Source organism: Podarcis muralis, chromosome 2, assembly GCF_964188315.1.
Source record: "Podarcis muralis chromosome 2, rPodMur119.hap1.1, whole genome shotgun sequence".
In the NCBI taxonomy this organism is placed as follows: Eukaryota; Metazoa; Chordata; class Lepidosauria; order Squamata; family Lacertidae; genus Podarcis; species Podarcis muralis.
This window is the reverse complement of record NC_135656.1, coordinates 26,913,585-26,934,767: the sequence shown is the minus strand read 5'-3', so window position 1 is coordinate 26,934,767 and position 21,183 is coordinate 26,913,585. Positions and strand designations below refer to the sequence as shown.

Here is a 21,183-nt window from a genome sequence, read left to right as displayed (position 1 = left end):
AGAGCAACGCCCCATGTATTCTCCAGCATCAGAGGCAGGATGCAATTGAATTCCAGCTGCAGGGGGTGGAATGATTGCATCCTGCTTATCAGCTTCCCATAGGCACCTGTGAAAACAATGCTGGACTAGCCTGATCCCACAAGTTCGCTCTTAGGTTCTTGCGACAGCAGCGTCACTGAACAAGAAACTTGGGACTCTGAGCTCAGAACTCCCCGAAGTAGCCATGTTTTCTTTGAGCAATCACGTAGACATACCTGGAAAGGTGGAGCATGGGCAATAGTAGCGAGAGCGGATTGTCAGAGAAGGGAATCACCACCATCATCATTGAAAACACTATCTTCTGAGACACCTGTCGTCTTTAAGACTCTCATTTGGCAGCACGAACTTGCTGCAGGCTGACAGAGCAGAAAGCTTGCCATGGGTTGCTGAGCAGGCAGTTTACGAGAGCTCTCATCTAAATAGGAAGGGAGGGGGTGACAGCTATACCCAAAAAGGCTACAGGCAACCACCAGCGCTGAATGCTTGGTAATTAAGTGACATCCTTTTTGGAAAACTAGGAATGCCGCATCAACTTTACAGTAACACTGTCCTCTCGGGAACCCTTGTTGCCTTTTGCGCAACCCCCACAACTGCAACACATTTCTTGTCTTAAGCTCCCTAACCATTTCAGTCTCAGTCCTGCCAAAGTTAAGCATTGCTAAGTCGCACTGGTTTCAAAAGGAGATTTTGGCACATCTTTAATATCTATCCCATTGAGATCAGTTGCACTTTGCTGCCAATAAATATAGACAATTGAATAGCTTTTCTCTTTTTGTTCTCAGCCCTTCTGTAGCAATGTTGAATCCACAACGCTCATGTTTGGGGTTTCCAGAGCTGGAAGCAGATGCGAACTTACTGCCTGAAGCTCTAGCCAAGCCCCCCTTTCTACATAAGAGATAGATGCAATGCGTATTAATATTTCCACACTTTTCAAGCGAACAGGTTGCAGTCCGAAGGTTGACTCTCGAGCTGTTACTTCCGTGACAGAGAATTGCCCTGAAAACAGCTCATCAATAACGTTTGATCTTGTGTTCCTGACATAGCCTCTACCTTTTTAGCACCCAATTAGCCAGTGACCTATATTTTTTTGATGCCTATTGAGTCCAAGCGAAAATGCAAAAGCCGTGTCATTTGTTGTCTATGTCATGAGCCGCAGAGACCATTCCCTGGGTTGATGGTTTCAGAGAAGCCAATTCTGTCAAAGAAAATGACCTCATTCTGCAGGGTTATAAAATCTCTCTGCCAAATCAGTTCTTTCCTTTCTGCATCCTGTGATGGAGAACTCAATACTATGCAAAGCAGCAAAACTGGTCACTTATCTGGAAGCTGCTTTTTTTTTTTTTTTAAAGGATCAGTTTTAATAGGCCACCATTTGCCTCTTATCAAATTCTGGACTAGTTATGAATGATCTATTACACAGTGTGCGTCCCGGAGGCGGCAGATGGAAATCCAACTGGGAATTTAATTTACTTTGTATAACTTGTTTTGGGGCAGACACAGAAGACGCTACCTTTAATCAAAGTTGGTTTTTGATGAAGAATTGGTTTGCATTTGAGCATCACTGAGCTTTTCCTGCAGTATGAAAAATGTTGTAAGGTGATTTAGGGATGCAATTTCCACTTACAGTGGGGCTTCCAAGTAAACATGTACAGGGATACATTGTCAGTTAAACTAAAATATCCCAGGCATAGTAGCCAAGAGTTGCTTGCAACTACAGCCCTCATAAATCCTCCGGTAGGGAACTGTAATAACGCTGTTTTCATTATATATTTTCAAAGTACACATGGAGGCCACTTGGTTTTTCAAAAAATCTTCAGTATCAGCAATACATACTCTCAGATATCCATTTTAAAAATCAAATTAAAACAGTGCAGCAGTTGTGATCCAAGAATTTACACCTGGAACAGTGATACTTTACTTATTTCATAAAAGGATCTGGAGTCCAGAGAGTACCACTTAATGGAGAAGTCAAGATCATGGGTAGGCAAACTAAGGCCTGGGGGCCGGATCCGGCCCAATCGCCTTCTAAATCGTGTTTTTACATGAGTAGAATGCGTGCTTTTATTTAAAATGCATCTCTGGGTTATTTGTGGGGCATAGGAATTCGTTCATATTTCCCCCCCAAAATACAGTCCGGCCCTCCACAAGGTCTGAGGGACAGTGGACTGGCCCCCTGCTGAAAAAGTTCACTGACCCCTGGTCAAGATGCAGACATCATCATATGGATAATGGGAATTTCCCACCAAACCATGCAAGTTCCCACAAAGGGTCTTGTTTGTGGTGACTAGGCAGCAGTGAGAATAGCAGATGAGAGACTATGTGCATGCCTGTGGACTGAAGGAAATGAAACACACCAGGCCTGGTTTCCATGATGTAAGAACCATGTCCAGAGTCGCCCATTTGCACGTCCCCAGCAGCAACCTGTGACTGTGCGGTTGGAGGATGGATGGCGGCTAACAGATTGAGGTTGAATCCTGACAAGACAGAAGTACTGTTTTTGGGGGACAGGAGGCGGGCAGGTGTAGAGGATTCCCTGGTCCTGAATGGGGTAACTGTACCCCTGAAGGACCAGGTGCGCAGCCTGGGAGTCATTGTGGACTCACAGCTGTCCATGGAGGCACAGGTCAAATCTGTATCCAGGGCAGCTGTTTACCAGCTCCATTTGGTACGTAGGCTGAGACCCTATCTGCCTGCGGACTGTCTCGCCAGAGTGGTACATGCTCTGGTTATCTCCCGCTTGGACTACTGCAATGCGCTCTACGTGGGGCTACCTTTGTAGGTGACCCGGAAACTACAACTAATCCAGAATGCGGCAGCTAGACTGGTGACTGGGAGCGGCCGCCGAGACCATATAACACCGGTCTTGAAAGACCTACATTGGCTCCCAGTACGTTTCCGAGCACAATTCAAAGTGTTGGTGCTGACCTTTAAAGCCCTAAACGGCCTTGCTCCAGTATATCTGAAGGAGCGTCTCCACCCCCATCATTCTGCCCGGACGCTGAGGTCCAGCGCCGAGGGCCTTCTGGCGGTTCCCTCACTGCGAGAGGCCAAGTTACAGGGAACCAGGCAGAGGGCCTTCTCGGTAGTGGCGCCCGCCCTGTAGAACGCCCTCCCATCAGATGTCAAAGCGATAAACATCTACCTGACATTCAGAAGACAGGAAACCCAGCCAGATGGGCGGGGTACAAATAATAAATTATTATTATTATTATTATTATTATTATTATTATTATTATTATTATTATTATTATCTAGAAAGCTTGAGCAAGCTGCACTGGAATAAGAACGTAAAAGCAGTCAGCCCTTCTCGGCATGTTTGCAGTAGAGCAACCCGGCATGCCACAGAAGTCCCAAACCCACTTCCCTCATCCTCTGCGGCCCCTAAAAGATGGGTGGAATCACTGTACTGGGAGCCCAAAAGATAGGATAGAGGGGTGTGTATGTGTATGCAGGACTTGGGAGGGCCCAAGTATATTTGCAGGATGCACACTGAGAGCAGCAGCAACCCTGTAGCTCAGGATGGTGGAAAGCGTAGACCTGAATAGATTTTGATTGCATGAACAGAATTCACAACCGCACCAAAACCTTGGGGACTTGGGCAGTTTGTTAAGGATGCTGGGGATAGTCACTCTGCGAGGGGGGTCTCCTAACATGATGAGATTGTGGGGTTTATCTGGGCCCCCAGTTTCTGAAAGACAAGCTTTGCAAAAACATTTGGGAACCTCAGGCACAGTAAATCAACAGCAAGCAGCCATATGAGCATGTTATTGGGAAAGGTGGAGAAACCTTCCTAGCAACTAGGATGTTCTCCCCATAAATTCCCTTCTTGCCATGATAGACAAGTCCAGGTGGCACATACCTGTCAAGCTAAGCATCTCATCAACACTTACTTGTCATAACCATGCGCATGCTTCTCTTCTATACTGGCGCTTGATCACCATCTGCAGGCTATTGTAACGTACTGCAAGAGGCACGTTCATTCCCACAAAACATTCAGGTTCTGAACTGGAATCTTTCCCCTGGCTTGTGTTATATCCCCACATGGTACAGAAACTATTTCAAAGATTAAGATGGCACCTCGACAACGGCAGTTAGGATTTACCAAGCACCTGTTCCCTTCCCTTTTCCAGCCGAGAGAGCTACAAATCATTTAAAAGCAACAGTTGGCAAAGGTGTACTGCACATCTAGCAGCAAAAAAAAGGACGACCAGTTGTGTTCTTATAAAAGAAATGCAGCCCCAAGCCAAAAAGTAGGAAAATCTTCAGGATTTATATTGCAAGCAGTCAAATTAAGTTTCACAGGAACGTGTAAAATGTGGCAATAATATACTTCCTGCCGTTCATCAAGTGCTGGAAGTGAAATGTTTGCAATAAAGACCCAGCAATTAATTGCAGGTGTGGGGTTTCCACAACTACAGAATTATAAATCCATTGTGACTTGAGTACAAAAGAGTCAGCCCTGATTTAAATCGGCGTCTCGCTTTTGTCTGGTGAGCTTCTACTCAAAAGGGCATCTTAGCTAGTTATTGGTATGGATTTCTTCCTCCAGAAATGGAACAGTACATTATTGATGTTACTCCTGCTCAGCTTTAGTACGCTCTAAAATCCATTATTACTGTAGCGCTATTGGCTGCTTTGGGATACTTGGTCAACGTGGAGTAGTTGAAACCATTCCATCTTCACTGGTGCTAGAATGCTGTTAAGCCTGAGACTGTGTACACATTATTCACTGAAAGCACTTTCTCCTACCCAAATAATCCTGTCCTCAGGTTCTGCTTGTGAGCTTCCCATGGGCATCTGGTTGACCATCGTGAAAACAGGGTGCTCCAGCAGTGCTCTTCTTATGTTCTTCCATTTGAACAGTCACCCAGAGACACAAATGGAATAGCAGCTGGAAGTAGATCCAAGTATGTCAATGGAAAGCTGTTGCACAACTGGAAACGGATGAGGCTTGTTAGGTGAAACCCACCCACAATCTAGGATGGTGCTAGCCTTCATCCTGCAATATAATTATGGCCACCAGTGTAATGGAAGGGGCCCGTTTACTCTTACAAATAAGCCACTAGATCTTCATGGCCCGTCGAAGGAAAATGGATAAACAAGAAATAATAATGCAAGACACTCAGGGCTAATCAGCCCTGAGTGCTCACTGGAAGGACAGATCCTGCAGCTGAGGCTCCAATACGTTGGCCACCTTATGAGAAGAGAAGACTCCCAGGAAAAGCCCCTGATGTTGGGAAAGATGGAGGGCACAAGGAGAAGGGGCCGGCAGAGGATGAGATGGTTGGACAGTGTTCTCGAAGCTACCAGCATGAGTTTGACCAAACTGCGGGAGGCAGTGGAAGACAGGAGTGCCTGGCGTGCTCTGGTCCATGGGGTCACGAAGAGACAGACACAACTAAACGACTAAACAACAACAATGCAAGACAGGCTATTGTTATGAAGAAGCAGCCTTGCACTGCTATTCTTTTCAAAGGTTTACATGAGTGTTATAAAGTGGGGAAGTTTTTGCCCTTGACTAAACTAAATATATATTTTTTAAACCCCCGTGAAGACAGTTCAAGTGTGCAGGCACAGGAAATACGTCTCATCATTAGCAATGTCATGAGTCTGTGTCTAATAACCACCTAAAATAAAATAAAGAATGCATTCACCTGCCACAGTACCAAAGGCTGTGTGTATGCAAAATACATTTTAATACCCAGGATAAAAGCATATTAAAACTGGGCTTGGCTAGACCAGATCCACTACAGACCCTCATCCACAGTTCTTCTCAAAAAAATGGGGTATGAAAGGTCCGATCATCCCTAAAGAAAAACCGCTGCATTTTAATTCCACTCAGATTCCCACATGAGACTAATACCATCTTTTATGCAACCTGAGCAGACTTCATGTATTCAGAAAAGCAGAAGAGAAATAGTTATCTGCTTCTTTAATAGTAAACTATGAGTATGAGTTCATACTGTTGTTGGCTGTTGTCAACAATAACAAGACATTGCAGTTGTTGCTAGTCTGTCTAGAACAGGAATAGGGAATCTGCAGCTCTCCAGATGTTTTTGGATCACATCTTCCTTCATGTCTGACAGGAGCTACTTAACTTCTGGAGGACACCACACTGAAGAAGGCTGCTCTAGGCCAAGACTGATGACTATCTCTCAAGGGCCTCCAGGTGGAAGTCCTTATGTAGATGTTGCTCCTAAGTAACAAAGACAAAAGTACTTCTAGCGTCTTCCGCAGAATTTTTCAGCTTGTCTTTTTCCTCTCGGAACAAACCTGTGGGACAAGGTCCAAATCTGCTTGCATGCCAACTCCTTCCACCACATTCTCTCGCATCCTCACCAGCGATATTTCTGTCAGCGACTGTGTTCTATCGTTGGGAGAGAACAAAACCCCAAAATTAAAACTATGAAAACGTGGAGGTTTATACTTCTGCTGCCATTTCATCAATATGTATAATCGAAAACAACAGGACTTATTTTCAAATAAGCTTCCATACGATTGTGCAGTGAGAGAGCCTTTCGTAAAACAGCAGCAACATATTTCTCAGCTATGCTCCACAGACGTAAGAACTTTCCCTTTGTATTGGGTGCAAAGAGCACAGACTAAACATTAGTTGCCATCTTAGGGATGGAAAGCACCTCTGGTCTACCACCCTCCATCCACTCCTCAATGTAGTCTTCTTGTACAAATAGTTACTGATTAGGGGTATAGCTACTTTCTGATTAAAGGGCGTTCTAGGGACAGTTTTTGAACCTTCAGTCGCTTAAGCATAGTGGGAAAAAGTTGTCAAGTCTTTAATCCAAAGGCATTGTTCATGAGTTTGCATGGTTGCTTTCCTGAACAGCAGGAACCCCACATACCAAAGATCAAGAACTCAAGCAACAGTGACCTTGTCTACAATAAATACAGAGAAAAGGCCTTACTAATGTGTGGATAGCTCCAGGCATAGCTGAGGATGCAGCCCAGAAGCAGGATGGAGATACCAGCCACTCCGTTCTTTTTCACGCTGATGTATCTGTTGTAGTATCCATTCCAGGCTGTTTAGGAAGAAAGACAGGAGCAGTTTGATTGTTCTTGTCAGTAGTTTTAAGGGTACAGATCAAGCCTTTCCTTTTTCATGCATAATAACAAGGGCTGTGCAGCCATCCTCAACTCCCCTGCCAGCCAACTGACTATTCCAAAGCAGCACAGAAAGACACAGTGCATGATTTGCTCTCGCACCTCTGTGTTGCCCCAAGCATCCCCTGCAGAGACAAGTCACGGGTGGCTAGCCAAGCAGACAAATCTTGGAATTTTACATCCATCAGATGCCTTTCTGCCAGTGGAACTAGGAAAGAAAACAGCTAGATCCTTTCCCCCTCCTCCCCGGCAATAATAAACTCCTCTCTTCGCAAGTTTCCATCAGGGTCCCATCCCCGCACTCCCTGGATTAAGTATTTAGACTAGCCAGTAAAGCTCATACTGGTTGAATCACTGACCAGTAAGGTTTGTAGGTCAGTGTATTCAGAGTAACTTTGCTTCCCTGTGATGTTCTGCATGATGGCCCAAGCAGACATTGTGAGAAATGTTAGACATGGAATCTGGAAAGAGCTCTAGTTCCAAAATAGCAGGCTGAAACCTCTCCTTGCCTTTTTGTACCACAGCAAATCAATTGGCTGACTCACAAGCAAGCTGCAAGCATGGGTGTTTCTTCACAAGTAGACCTACTGGCAGTAGAAAGGGCTCCAGGCTGCCTATGGAAATTGAGCCGATTCGGTTGCTGGGAAAGGCTTCATTTCTAGTGAAAGGGTATGGCTTGCCCAGTAAGTGATCTTTTCACAATGAAGTACCCTGCCTGCCAAATGATACAGCAGGCGGAGTGCTTATCATGATGACTATTGCTGCTGCAGGGCAAACAACATAACAAAACATTCTGAGCAGGGAAAAGAATGGCTTCTCTCTTGTTCCCTGGTAAAGGGTAAAGGGGACCCCTGACCATTAGGTCCAGTTGTGGCCGACTCTGGGGTTGCGGCGCTCATCTCGCTTTATTGGCCAAGGGAGCCGGTGTACAGCTTCCGGGTCATGTGGCCAGCAGGACTAAGCCACTTCTGGCAAACCAGAGCAGCACATGGAAACGCCGTTTACCTTCCCGCCGGAGCGGTACCTATGGTATTTATCTACTTGCACTTTGACGTGCTTTCAAACTGCTAGGTGGGCAGGAGCTGGGACCGAGAAAAGGGAGCTCACCCCGTTGTGGGGATTCGAACCGCCAACCTTCCGATCGACAAGTCCTAGGCTCTGTGGTTTAACACACAGCACCACCCGCATCCGTGTTCCTTGGAGAAGGATGGATTTATGCAAACCAGCTTCATGGTAAAATCTAAGGTGTTTTGGTTCCCAGCTTAGCCTATAGAGCCTGAACTTGAATGTGTACTCAATCTATAGTAACATTCAGGGCTTATTTTCAGCTGGAACTTCTCACGTGGGCGCCATTGCCATTATAAGAGAACAAGGGAGGAGTTCGTGGTGAGTTCCGGTATCTCTTTTTCTAGAAAATAACACTGGTAACAATATCCAGAAGTGTAGTCATGCTAGTCTATAATGTTACCCTACCTATAGATTACTTGAGGAATTACTTCCCTATAATATACACTTCTGAAACCGAAACAAAAAACACCCATTGAAATAATAGACAGAAGATGTTGATTCCCTGGAATAAATGTTTAGCTCTTTGTTGCAGGTTTCTTGCACCGGGGAACCAAGATACATTCTCAATACTAAGGTCACGTTGTTCACACCGCTCCCCGCAGCCCATCCCAAACTACCGCCACCTTTTCTAAACATCTGAAACGATTTTTAGAACCTTTGGAATAAAAAAAAGTCAACATGGCCACATACCCAAAGCAACCTGAGAATAGGCCAGCACCCTCATGCATCCTGCTATAAATTAACTCGAGGACATGTGTGAGGGCAAAACTACAGCTTGCAAGACACAACTTTCTACATTATATATAAATTGGCTTAATAGCCATTTCCTTCCTGCAGGGGGTCGCAGAAGCCATAGCTCTTTGAAAGGGTGTAGGAACATCTAACGTTCTCAGAAGAACCCTCGGGGAAACACAGCTCCCAGGGAGTCTTCGGGGAAGGTGTAATTGTTAAACCTGTATGAAACTGATATACGGTACTTCTGTAGTGTATACAGCCTGAGAGTAGCCTGCAGACAGTTGAAGGAAGTGAAAATCAATGCAATTCAAAAAGAGCCTAGTGGGCCCAAAGTACTCAAACTCATCTTTGAACTAAAATAATATTCAAACAGGGGGAAAAGGAAAAGAAGACAGCAAGGACCTATGAGAAGGGCTCCCAGGAACATGGGGTAAACATCCATGAAGTGCTGGAACTGAGGCTCATGATTCTGAAACAGACTCACCCAATTCAATCCAAAGCAGATTGTGACTTGGATCAAAGCAATGGTCCGCTTCAGAATCCACAGTCTGCTTAATTCCTTTACGAGGCCATCAAAGGGTTGTGTGCCTAGTTCAGCTCCTCCAAAAATGTATGTGCACTCAGAGTGTGTGGTGCCAAGGAGCCTTGTGCGCTAGCTGCTCCAGGTTATGGGTGGCTGGGTACCCTGTTTTGAAAAAAATATACGAAGATTTTCTTTTTTTAGAGGAATGAAGGCAGCACACAACCCTTGGAATGCCTCGTATATACTTCTTGTTTTTCTGCATGGATTTTAAAGGATTTCCCATTTAAAACCTACCCAGAAAGGGGATGAAATTGGCTTCAATGGATCCATTCTCCTTGCCGGGGCTTGTGAAAGCAATTCAAGAAAGGGAGAAGCAGCTGTGTTCTGGTAGGTCTCGCCCTTTTCAGGATTTTGATGGCCTGGGATTTTAAAACCAAATAAAATATCCCCAGAGAACCAAAAGACTCTATGAAACAAAGGCTGTGCACACCTTCCTCTTCCTACTGCATTAACCATGCATGACCTGATCACCACTTCAACAAACCAGCCCACTGGGTAGCAGCGTGAACTGTTCTCTCTTAGAAATCAATAGTTAAAAACTTCTCCTTTTACCTTGCTGGCCTTCCCAAGGGAGATTGAGTACTTTAGCTTCCGGGATGACTGTAGCCCACTGAGATGGCCTCTTTGAAAATAAACCTAGCCCACGATAATTAGGATACAGTTCTGGAAACCACTCCAGTCCCAAAGGACTTGGGCGTATGCTTCTATCAGGGGGTGTGGGCCAATGGGCAGCAGGCATTTTTAACGTTTGGAGTGATGGTTGATTCACATATATCCCTGTGCCTTTATCTCCTATAGTCACAACAGAACGCAAAGCAATCTCTTTTCCCAGACTAGTTAAGTAGTAGTTAGAGGTTTCATTATGTCTTTCTCTGAGGGCTTCTGTAAATGAGGGGTAGATCTCTGAGTTGAAACTGATGTAAACTGGAGATTCTTTCCAATACCCCTCCCCTTGGAAACATACAGGATTTTCTTCAATCGTGCTTTTTATTCCTGCAGCCAGATGAACAGGAGTGTTGGAGACTTGTCTGCAGTTGTCCATAAAACGGCCATCGGAAGTGTGTGTTTTAATTGTAGTCACATTCTTTTTTGTCTCTCCGCTCCAAATATTCCTTGAATGTTCAAGACCTGAAGAGCTCTTTCCACCCTCAGGTTCGGTAATACTTTGCTGCCCATCAGCCAAGGCAATCTCGGCATCTCCAGATGGTGGTTTCGCAGGCCAGCACCCTGCCTTCTGGTTGCCCACAACAGCTTTATTTAAAGGGATATTCTCAACAGATGATTCACACTTGTTCCTCAATATCCTCACACGATGGTTTTCTATCACTAGTTCTACAGTATCAATAAATCTCTGAGGAATAGGTTGATAATTATTAGTGAAAGAATCTGGCTTTGCAGATGATTCTTTCTTTTGCCTCTGTTTCGTAGAAGGACTAGTTGTCTGGCTAGCTCCACTAGGAGATTCTGAAGTTGATTTTCCATTCTGATTCAGTGGCTTTAAAGTGAGACTGGATGCAGATTCCTCTTCGTTAGGGGTAGGTTTACTTCTGCTTTTCTGTTCTGTGGGTGACTTTTTTGCAAGCTTCGTTGCTGAAAACACCTTTTCAGCTGATTGTGTTTGGGCATCTTCTGAGGCTCCTTGATTTGCACCTTCAGTTTTGTGTGTTTTTTCAGTAGCACACTTGATTTGCTTTTGTGCATCCTCAACTGAATGCTGATGGCTGCATCTTGCTGATCCAGGTATTTCCTGTGGTTGCAAGGAATGTGTTGTTGCTTTTGCTTTGTTTTTCTTATTTTCTTTTTTGGAGGTAGTTTCTGTGCTTTTGATCTGCTCTTTCTTTTTCCCAGCTTTCTTGCTGGGAGGCAAAACATTCCTTGAGTCTGCATCTCCCGCCATCTTACAGTGAGGCAGGTGAGACTTGAGCCGTTTAAATGGCTTTTTGCAGAAGGGGCAAGTTTCTACTCCTGAAGTGATACCTGCCATTTTTCTGCCTGCAGAGGAAAATAAGACAGCATGGATTGGTAAACTTTCCTACATCCCTTCATGAGGAAAGGAGTGAGTGTAGGAACAATTTTAATGGAACTTATACCAGGTGCATAGTAAAGTGATGCCTGTATTTTGTGTGTCCCATCTGCTACCAGTTTCATTTCTGTATTTTAATGGATCTTTTTATATTGTTTTAATTCAATCAGGGTTTAATTATTTTTAATGACTATGTTTTTGGTTTTTCTATTTTATCTGTAAGTCACCTTGAGTCCCGATCTGGGAAAATGGTGAGTTGTAATAATAATAATAATAATAATAATAATAATAATAATAATAATAATAATAATATTTCCAGTTTACATGGAAATGAAATTAGTTTTGACTTTTAAGATTGGTTGTGATTTCTTAAAGTCATATTTATAGTTTTAAGATACATTTCTTCCATAAAAAATACTCCAAGGAACACAATTCTTCCTACTACAGTGGTACAGTGGTTGCGGATGGGATCCGTTCCGGAGCTCCAGTCGGATCCCAAGGTTTTCGCAACCGGAGGAACCGCTTCTGCGCATGCGCGTGGCATGGTAGAGCGCTTCTGCACATGTGGAGAAACACTTCTGGGTTTGCCGCTTTTGCAACCCGAAGTTTACATTACCTGAGGGTAACATTAGCTGAGGTTCTACTGTACTAGTGAAAAGGCACGTACAGTCCAACTACAGTTTAGCAAAGCCAGTGTCCTGGGGGCATGGCGCATGTCCTCGGGGCATGGCGTTCAGTGCCAGCAGCTGTTGGGGGCAATGCGCTCCCCCCCACCTCTTCCTCCACCAGTGAGCAAAGCCAGGGTTTAATCAATCGGTACAATAGGGCTGAAACAGGGATGTTGTTTTCATGAACAAAGAGTTGCAGTTCCATTTAAATTAATGGACTGGAGTGAGTTGATTATCTAACTGTAAAACATAGAAAAATCCAGCCTTTCCTGGTAGGAAGATGTAGTGGAAGGGAAACTTCCTTTGTTCAATACCGTCATTGTCTCCTTTCATATAAAAGTAGTATTCCTAGACTTAAATGATGGGAATTTTAAGCTTCTAGCAAGAAGGAGCTGTTCTTTCAACTTGCAAAGCGGAAACAAAACACCCCACGCCCCGCAATCACGAAACGAAAGTTTGCGACGCTTCCATTCATTTGCCAGTGGCGAAAAGGAAAGCAAGTTTAGCTTCTTAATTCCCAGGTTGCCTTATAGCCGCGATCAGAGACAGAACTGCTTAGTTTAAATCTGTTTAAATCAGATCTCACTACCTCAGGGCTTGTGCAAACTCCACGCCACTCCACCCACCCCCCCGTACCTCGATCAATGAAGGTCTAATCCTGCAGCTCCACAAAGCGGTGATGAGCTGTGTCAAATGTTCTCGGCATCGCTCTTCCCAGCTGCTGCTAGCAGACTTTCCGTAGAAACCATTGAAACTGAAAGTGGGGTTAAATAAAGCTGCTCTTGTTGAAACAGCTGCGCATTGGCCTGGCCATTAGTCACATGAGTCTCATCATGCTATGATAAGAGATCGCCAGGCAGCAAAGTGCTTCTTAAAATGGCTTATGCAAAACCGGATTTTCTTTACCTTAGTGCAGTTTGATATCAGGAGCTTTATTCTGCAGCAGACTATAAATGTGTATTTTTTTTATTTCCAGCCAAACCAAAATTAAAGCTAAAAGAATAAAACCACGAAATAATAAAATGATAATAAGCTTGGGATAGAATGAGTGACGTAAAAAATATTCCATAGGTGCATATTTTTACCAAACATAGCAAGTAATCATGAAAGTTGCCAAATAAACTCATACTTAAAGGGGATTTGCTTTTGGTTCTGCATGGGGCGCTGTTTGTGATGTATATGATCGCACAATCTCATGATTGGAACATTCCCATAAAGTGTGTATGTATGTATTTTACAAGTAAATACGGCGTTATAAAGCTACACACTGACTGTGGCTCGTGACAACACTGCAATGTAGTCTGGCGTTATTGTCCCACATTGCAGCGGGGTAGAGTACATTTGTAAGACCCTTGGGTGTAATGTTAACATCTCCACCTTGCAGCCTTTAGTGGAGTTTATAACCATCTCCGCTCGATCACGTTTCAGGCTGAGAGTGACTTACACCAACTCTAATTAAGTGTCACCTACTCAAGTTTTTATTAGCAAAACACGTCACAAATCTCTGCGGCAAACCTGCCACAGCCACTGTCCAAATTTCAGGAACGAAGGTTCTCCAGCTGTTGGGGGGGTTGGACTACAACTCCCATTATCCCTAGGATGAATGATGGGGGGGAGGCGATGGGAATGGTCGTCCAAAAACAGCTGGAGACCCGAGTTTGGGAAGCACTGACCAGCCTGTGACATGTATTTCAAACGGACTTAACAGAAGAACTTGTGAATGGGTGTAGCTGAAACTACAGCAGAAAGGGAATCCGCACAGAAATACCACGGGAGCGAGGCGAAGTTAAATTGCTTCTCAGCCCAAAGCTCCTTCAAAAGCAGACGTTGGCCCAATTAGAAATTGTGTGTGTGTGTGTCTACACACACACACACACACACACACACACACACACACATATATATATATATATATGGAAATGTTGCTGAGTTATATTTGTGGCTTTAAAACATTGCCGTGGCTCGATCCCGTGTGTATTTCCTGCCTCCTGGGTCTACCGGTAATTCCACATGAAAACGCATCTGCAGTGGAATCCCGTACATGTCTACTCAGAGGTAAATCCCATTTTGCTCAGTGTAAGCGGGCACTGGGTCGAAGCCCCGCGGTCAAATCCTACGCCGTTTCCCCTTAGAAGCAGGATCTATTGAGCTCAGGGGCATTTACACCTAAGCAGACAAGTACAACGCTGATCTCTATGATTATGAGGAAGGCTATTTATTACTGCGACGTATCCCTCTGACGGAACTGAAACAAATTGACCTCCGCGCATGCGCAGGACGAGAGGGCGGGGTAAAAGAAAAGAGTTTTGTGATAGCGCATGCGCCCGCCGCATACTGTGCAATCACACTAGGCGCATGCGGGGACGGCCTCGGCGTCGACAGCCAATCCGGTTACGGGGCTGAGGAGTCTCGGAGGCTGGGGAGGGGGGGAGGTAACGGAGCGCTCTTCGTGTGCTGCCAGTGCGCTTGCGCGGGAGGCGTGCACACCGGAAGCTGCGGCTTGTGGTGGAGGAGGAGAAGGAGGAGGCGGAGAGCGGAGAGCCGAGGGAGGGAGCGAGCTGCTGAGGAGAGATTGTTTGGGAGCGTCACAGCGGGGCCTGCTGGCCTTTTCGGCTTTCGGCTCTGCGAGAAGCGGCTCGGCCCGGCCATGAGCTGCCGGGGGGCGCTGCCAAGCGAGCGGGGAGCTCGGCAGAGGTGAGGAAGGCCGCGCGAGAGAGAAAGAAATGGGCGGCGGTGGGGGTGGGGGGAGAGGCGTCTTAAGGGGGGGGGGACAAGAACGTACGGTGGCCGGAGGGGGGAAAACTTCGAACGGCAGGGTGGGGGTGGGAGGAGGGGCGGCGGCGGCGGCGTCTGCAGCTGGGGGCGGGGAGGCTCCGTTGGCTGAGGCGGGGGGAATTGATGGACGGCGACTACGGGAAGGGCGACTTTGGCTGGGGGAGGGGAGGACCCAAGAAACCACCTGGCAACGTTAATTGTGATCGTGGCTGGTCTCGAAAGCGCCCCTCTGCGAAGGAAGGGGGTTCTGGGTCACTTGAAGGAGAGCCGCCTTCGGTCTCGACGCGAAGCAGGCCCGGCAGTGGCCATTTTAAGCGAAGCTTTTTGACAGGACAAAAAAATAAACAAATGAGCATCTTTTTCCTACCCCACCCCTACGCGTACACGATTTCCTTGTACACGCGCCCCCTCCCCCCGCCGCCGAAATTTAGGTTGCTGATCTTGCAATCTTGATCACCTTTACTCAGAAATATGTCAGCGTGGGGAGGAGGGGGGTATTAGTCGCTTCCGAATTCTTTTTGGAAGGGTCGCAGCATAGATTCCGTGCGTTAAAATGGCTCCTATGTTTATAGCCCACCCTGCATCAGCAAGGGTGCCAAACTTGGATAAAATATTGGGGGGGAGGTAAGCCCCGCCCCACATAACTGATCACAAGATGTGGCATATGCACACTATTTAAATGGCAATACTGTACCCATAAACATTGGGGGGGGGTTGGCCCCCTCTCAAAAAAAAATTTGGGGAGGGTCAAAGAGACCTCAGCCCCTAGGAGTTGGCTGCTATGTTCCTCAGTCTTGCTTAGGACGGCATATGTCGTTTTCCTGCCACAACCCTCTTTTTTAATTTGCAACAACCTTGCGAGGTGGGTTAAGGCTGAGAGAAACACAACTGGCACAAAGTGGCCCAGTGAGTGGGGGTTTTGAATCTGCATCTCCTTAAAACTAATTGTACGCTTTTTCGACCATGTGAAGCAGGTTTTGTCTTAGCCCTATATTGCAAATGAGGGGCTGAGATTAAAAGGCTAGTGTGAGCCAAAGGCCACCTAAGTAAGTTCATGGCTGAGGTGAGATTTAAACAGGGCACATGATTTATGCTTGTGCAATGCAATCCTGATTGTGTTTAGCCACTTTGCTACTCAAACTTTATGTTCCAGGGTTAGTTAGGGTTTGAATTCTGTAACTGTACACCATACACAGTTGTCAGCACAGTTCTGTTATATAGAGTGTTAGGCTTCTCATAAAAAATGCAGAAGTCTATTTCCAACTGCCATGTATTTTTGTGCCTTGCCATCCTGCATAGATGCTATTAGCAGTTAGGAAAAACAGCTGCCTGAAGTCTTGTGTCATCACTGGTGTGTGGTTAGAAAATTCAGTGGGATAAAAAGAATGAGGACTTGAGTCTAATCAATATATTAGTTTTGTGGTAGTGTCAATAATAGGTAAAGGTTTGTAAATTGTTAATATGCTTTCCCTCTATTTAGCAAATTGGTACCATGTAATGCTATAACCTAATCTCATGGGAGAATGCCATAAGAGCATGGATAAATAATATCCAAAACTGAATGGCTAGCCAGATGGAATGTATGTTTAATGATCCTTGGACATTTCTACCCATCAAGGTACCCACGTTGACTTTTGAACCATTTGCTTTACATTTTGTCAAAGAGTGTAAAGCTACAGTTTTGGCCCAAAATGTCACTGTACTCTGGATTCCACAAAATGGACAAAACAGGGCTTTTGTTGACGATTAAGTCAAGCCCTTCAGGCAAAGTGAACATACCCAGGAATGAATGAATGAAGATGCTTCCTTTTAGTCTTATTACAATGTTTCCTACAACCTGACTTGATTTTAACTGCCAACATATATATATATATATAGAGAGAGAGAGAGATGCTGATGTCTAGTTGAAGGCCATAAACCTGAAGAACATAACCGTTCTTTAATATAGCCGGATGTCATTCAGAATACTCCATGGCTAATTTTTAGAAATGGCTGTTGCTTGGAGAAATCTTGAATATTGTACAGTCATACCTCAGGTTACAGATGCTTCAGATTGTGTGTTTTCAGGTTGCGCACCGCGCAGACCCCGGAAGTACTAGAACGAGTTACTTCCGGGTTTTGGCACTATGCGCAGAAGCGCCGAATCACGACCCGTGCGCGTGCAGACATGGCACTGCGGGTTGCGAACGCTGTGGGTTCCGAACGTGCCTCCCGCACGGATCACATTCACAACCCGAGCATCCACTGTACTGAGATCCTCTGTCTGGGAAGGACCAGGATGGTAATTTCAAGAGGTGATTAATTGTTAAAGGTATTTCCTTCCAAGGTTTCACAGAGTAGTAAGGTGAGTGGTGAAAAGACATTCTTCAATTAATTCAGGTTGAACTACATCCTTTGATACTGATCTCTTCTGGGTTTAATGTCTGACTCCTTACTAAAATGGGCAGCTGAAGAAAAATGTAAACACTGCAAAGCAGTTAAACTAGTTGTTGGTAATTAGTGCAGGAGCTGTAACATTGTTTTTTATTAAAGTGTGCTAGGTACAAGGAATGAAACTTAATCTCTGCTGTTCTTGCATTGTTTGTTTCAGGAAGAGGAGACGAAATGGCATAGAGGAGGATGTCCACATCCCACAAACAAAACGCAGTAGCCAAAATGCTGTTTTTCATGACTCCTGGGATACAGAGGTAAGATGTGCTCCACTTCATTGCTGAGTTGGTATTGCTTTGGGAATTTGTGTATAATCAACTGATGGGGAGTGTTCAAGCAATAGATATATGTCCAGATGATCAGTTCCGATTTGGTTACTGTGAGGAAGACCTTGATCCTGCCTTTGAAGTTGGTTCAGAAACCATGAGTGTTTAAATAAGAGATGTGAGGTATATATTCATTAATTGATTTAGAATACTTACATCCTGCTTTCAAGCTCTAAGAAGCTCTCATGGTGACTTATAAAATATTCTTACAATGTGATCACATTCAAGTGTAGCATCAGGAACAGAAATAACATGATGTCTATATAATGCCAAGATTGTTCAAACATTTCTGATTTTGTCCTTGGTCTTCTTTGGTTTCACCCTTTAGCTATTTCCTACTAGGCAGTAGAACTCAATGAGATAATCCTGAAGTGAGGGTAGAGCAGCTTAAACACTCAACTTACGATGGAACCAGGGGTTCCCCTTGCTGGCAGTTACATATATGCAGAACTAGTACTTCATATTTTAAATATAATTAACACAATTCAAAAATCTGTAATTCGCAGTGCAGCTGGTAATGTTATCATTTTCCAGATGCTGCTCATTTTTGTAAGGCACCACTAGTTTTTGTGTTCAGCTACGCTCTTGAATTCAATGTAAAAATCTTGTGGTTGGTGTATTCAGGGCTTCTATTCAGAAATCAACGCTATGAGACAAGCTTATACTAAGTGTCATAATGACTCAGGGTTTAATATGCTGGAACTTACCTTCTGATCCCAGGCCCGTAGAGCCCAAATTAAGCAGGTTTTGTGTATTTATGTTTGGGTGTGTGTAATTCTTCAATCCCTTGAAATGTGTGTGCCTTGTTTGGTAGAATTGCCCATGGAGCTATACAATATAGAAACATTGGTCTGCTTTTAGATACAGGTGCATGGGCACATCATTTGCATTGTGTTATACAGAACTGTACACTGCTATAAATGAACTTATAAGTTGCCTAGCAATTGCCTTTCTACTGTACAGTATGCCTGCAACTTATGCAGGGGTTATGTTCTGGGGGTTGCGCCTAAAGCAAAAACCGTGTACAGTCAAAACCCAATGGGTTCAATGGCAGGTAGGATTGCCAAAGTCATTTTTCCCAGAACTCTGTCCACTTTTTAATTTTCTGTTGTTGTTTTTTGCCACATGTGGAAGCTGAATGTGCACAATTTAAATGCATGTAAGTTGCAGGCTTACCATTCAGTACTTAGTTCAACTGTTCAGTACTTGTTTCAAAGGTACTGTAAAAACACTGAGATTGGCAATTGGTTGTCTAGTGTAGGAAGCATAGAAGTATGATACTGCAGAAATAAATGTGGCAATTGAATTTTTGAGGAGCTGCAGTAGGCCAGAATTTGCTAAACCAGGTGCATGAAGTAGGCTGAAAAGATAATAGGTGTGTGTATACACCAGCAGTGGGGAAGCTCTGATCTACCAGACTTCCTTATTTAGTGCATGAAGCCTCTGTATATGAGGTTGGGGGCAGCTAAAAATGCAGCTAAGCCAAAAGGAGTTCTGTGGGCACCACTGTGCACAGGGCTTTGCAAGCACTGATGGTCAACTGATTGGCTGATTTCAGACAGTGTAGCAGGAAGAACAGGTCACCTGATATCAGGTGGGTAGCTCTGCTGGGGTAGGGGGAAGAAAATGATGTGGCTAGTTGGCCAGATCCAATTTCTCACCCTGGTACGGACTCAGTGTCTGTCCATGTGATGCACGACTAACTTGCAGTGAAATGGGCATTTCCTTCCTCCAAGAGCAAGCCTTGTATATACAAGAAACATAATACAGATTGTTTTGTGCATAAAGTGATGGAAAGATCTGAACACTACTTGGGAGACTTGAGGCTACATTGTGGGTTTTTTGCATTTCCTGTAGAATGGGTTAATGCACGAATTCAAGCAAGATGGTTATTTCAGAGTGAGCAAAATTGAAATGCCTGTAAATGATCTTTGGAAAAGGCAATAGGGTAATATTTGGGGTATGTGAAGATGCAGCCTTTTGTGCCCTTTTTAGTGAATAGGGGAATTCACAAAGGAATGTTAGATTATTTAAATGTGTTTAGGGACGCGGGTGGCACTGTGAGTAAAAGCCTCAGCGCCTAGGGCTTGCCGATCGAAAGGTCGGTGGCTCGAATCCCCGCGGCGGGGTGCGCTCCCGCTGCTCAGTCCCAGCGCCTGCTAAGCTAGCAGTTCGAAAGCACCCCCGGGTGCAAGTAAATAAATAGGGACCACTTACCAGCGGGAAGGTAAATGGCGTTTCCGTGTGCTGCGCTGGCTAGCCAGATGCAGCTTTGTCACGCTGGCCCCATGACCCGGAAGTGTCTCCGGACAGCGCTGGTCCCCAGCCTCTTGAGTGAGATGGGCGCACAACCCCAGAGTCTGTCAAGACTGGCCCGTACGGGCAGGGATACCTTTACCTTTATGGCTATTAGCACAGCTGAATATGCAATTTGTCAGCTACGGAGTTCACTGAGAACAGGACGATCAGGTTACTCAGCTAACAGAAGGGAGCGCTATCCAGAAAAAATACCTACTTGAGATGTGTAAATAACAATGGCTTAAAAGTAAGATGACTTTCATTCTTGTCAATCTTCTGTTCCATAGTCCTCCAGCAGCGAGAGCGGGAGCACCAGTAGTTGCAGCAGTAGCAGCATCAGCAGCCCTGACAGAGCTAGTGGGCCGGAAAGCAGCCTACACCACATAATGCCAGGATCAAGTCCTGTGACACCTCCTCAGTCTTTCCATGAGCAGTCTGCACTATGCCAAGGTCCTTACTTCCACATCAACCAGATCCTGAAGGAGGCGCACTTCCATAGCTTACACAGCAGGGGCCGTCCTCCCACATGATGAGCCTAGCAGTTCCCTGCCTTCTGTGAAGGGGGACGGCACTGTGTGATGGGGATATTTCAACTTAAAAGTTTGTTAAAATTGCACAAAATGCCTGTTGCCTTTTCAGTCTGTATTTGGAATAACAGGTTAACAGGCAATTGTTTACTTGTGGTTTGCTGCACTATTGCAATGCAAAAGGGGCTTTGGAGCAATTTTTATAGGATTCTTTTGGGGGAGGGATGGAGGGTGGATATCTTTTGACATGTCATGATGGGTCTGAGAATCCACTTCTGTATAATAGGAGTGCATAATAAGTCCAGTCTGACTTCTTAATCTGTTCATTAGTAACTGATGCTTTATGTAAAATCCTTTCAAACATTTGCGTTCAGTTTTATAAGTCTTTTTTTAATTTCAATAAATAGTGAATATGTTTTTATGGTAAATTAATATTTCCTAAGGTTGAATGTTCATGTGCATTAAGGTTATTTGAAAATACTGCTAGTAAGGTTTCTCAGTGTAAATGTACTAAGTGGAAGACGGCTTTACTCAAGTAGAAACAGGAGTGTGAACTTTTGTTTTCTTACTGTACTCAAAACCAATAGTAACC

General features: G+C 44.8%; 2 protein-coding genes across 2 annotated transcripts; one reads left to right on the top strand and one right to left on the bottom strand.

Moving 5' to 3' along the window:
* Positions 1-4,290: 4,290 nt before the first annotated feature.
* On the bottom strand, positions 4,291-13,394 carry MTNAP1 (mitochondrial nucleoid associated protein 1). The gene is made up of 4 exons (XM_028713910.2): positions 12,872-13,394; positions 10,097-11,536; positions 6,963-7,076; positions 4,291-6,406 (listed from the first exon to the last, which is right to left on the bottom strand). The coding sequence occupies exons 2-4, from the start codon at positions 11,526-11,528 to the stop codon at positions 6,393-6,395; spliced, it is 1,560 nt and encodes a 519-aa protein (XP_028569743.2). The 5' UTR covers positions 11,529-11,536; positions 12,872-13,394; the 3' UTR covers positions 4,291-6,392.
* A 1,349-nt stretch (positions 13,395-14,743) lies between these two features.
* Positions 14,744-21,019, top strand: VCF1 (VCP nuclear cofactor family member 1). Its single transcript, XM_028713923.2, has 3 exons — positions 14,744-14,929; positions 17,601-17,697; positions 20,352-21,019. The coding sequence occupies exons 1-3, from the start codon at positions 14,883-14,885 to the stop codon at positions 20,592-20,594; spliced, it is 387 nt and encodes a 128-aa protein (XP_028569756.1). The 5' UTR covers positions 14,744-14,882; the 3' UTR covers positions 20,595-21,019.
* The last annotated feature ends 164 nt before the right edge of the window (positions 21,020-21,183 follow it).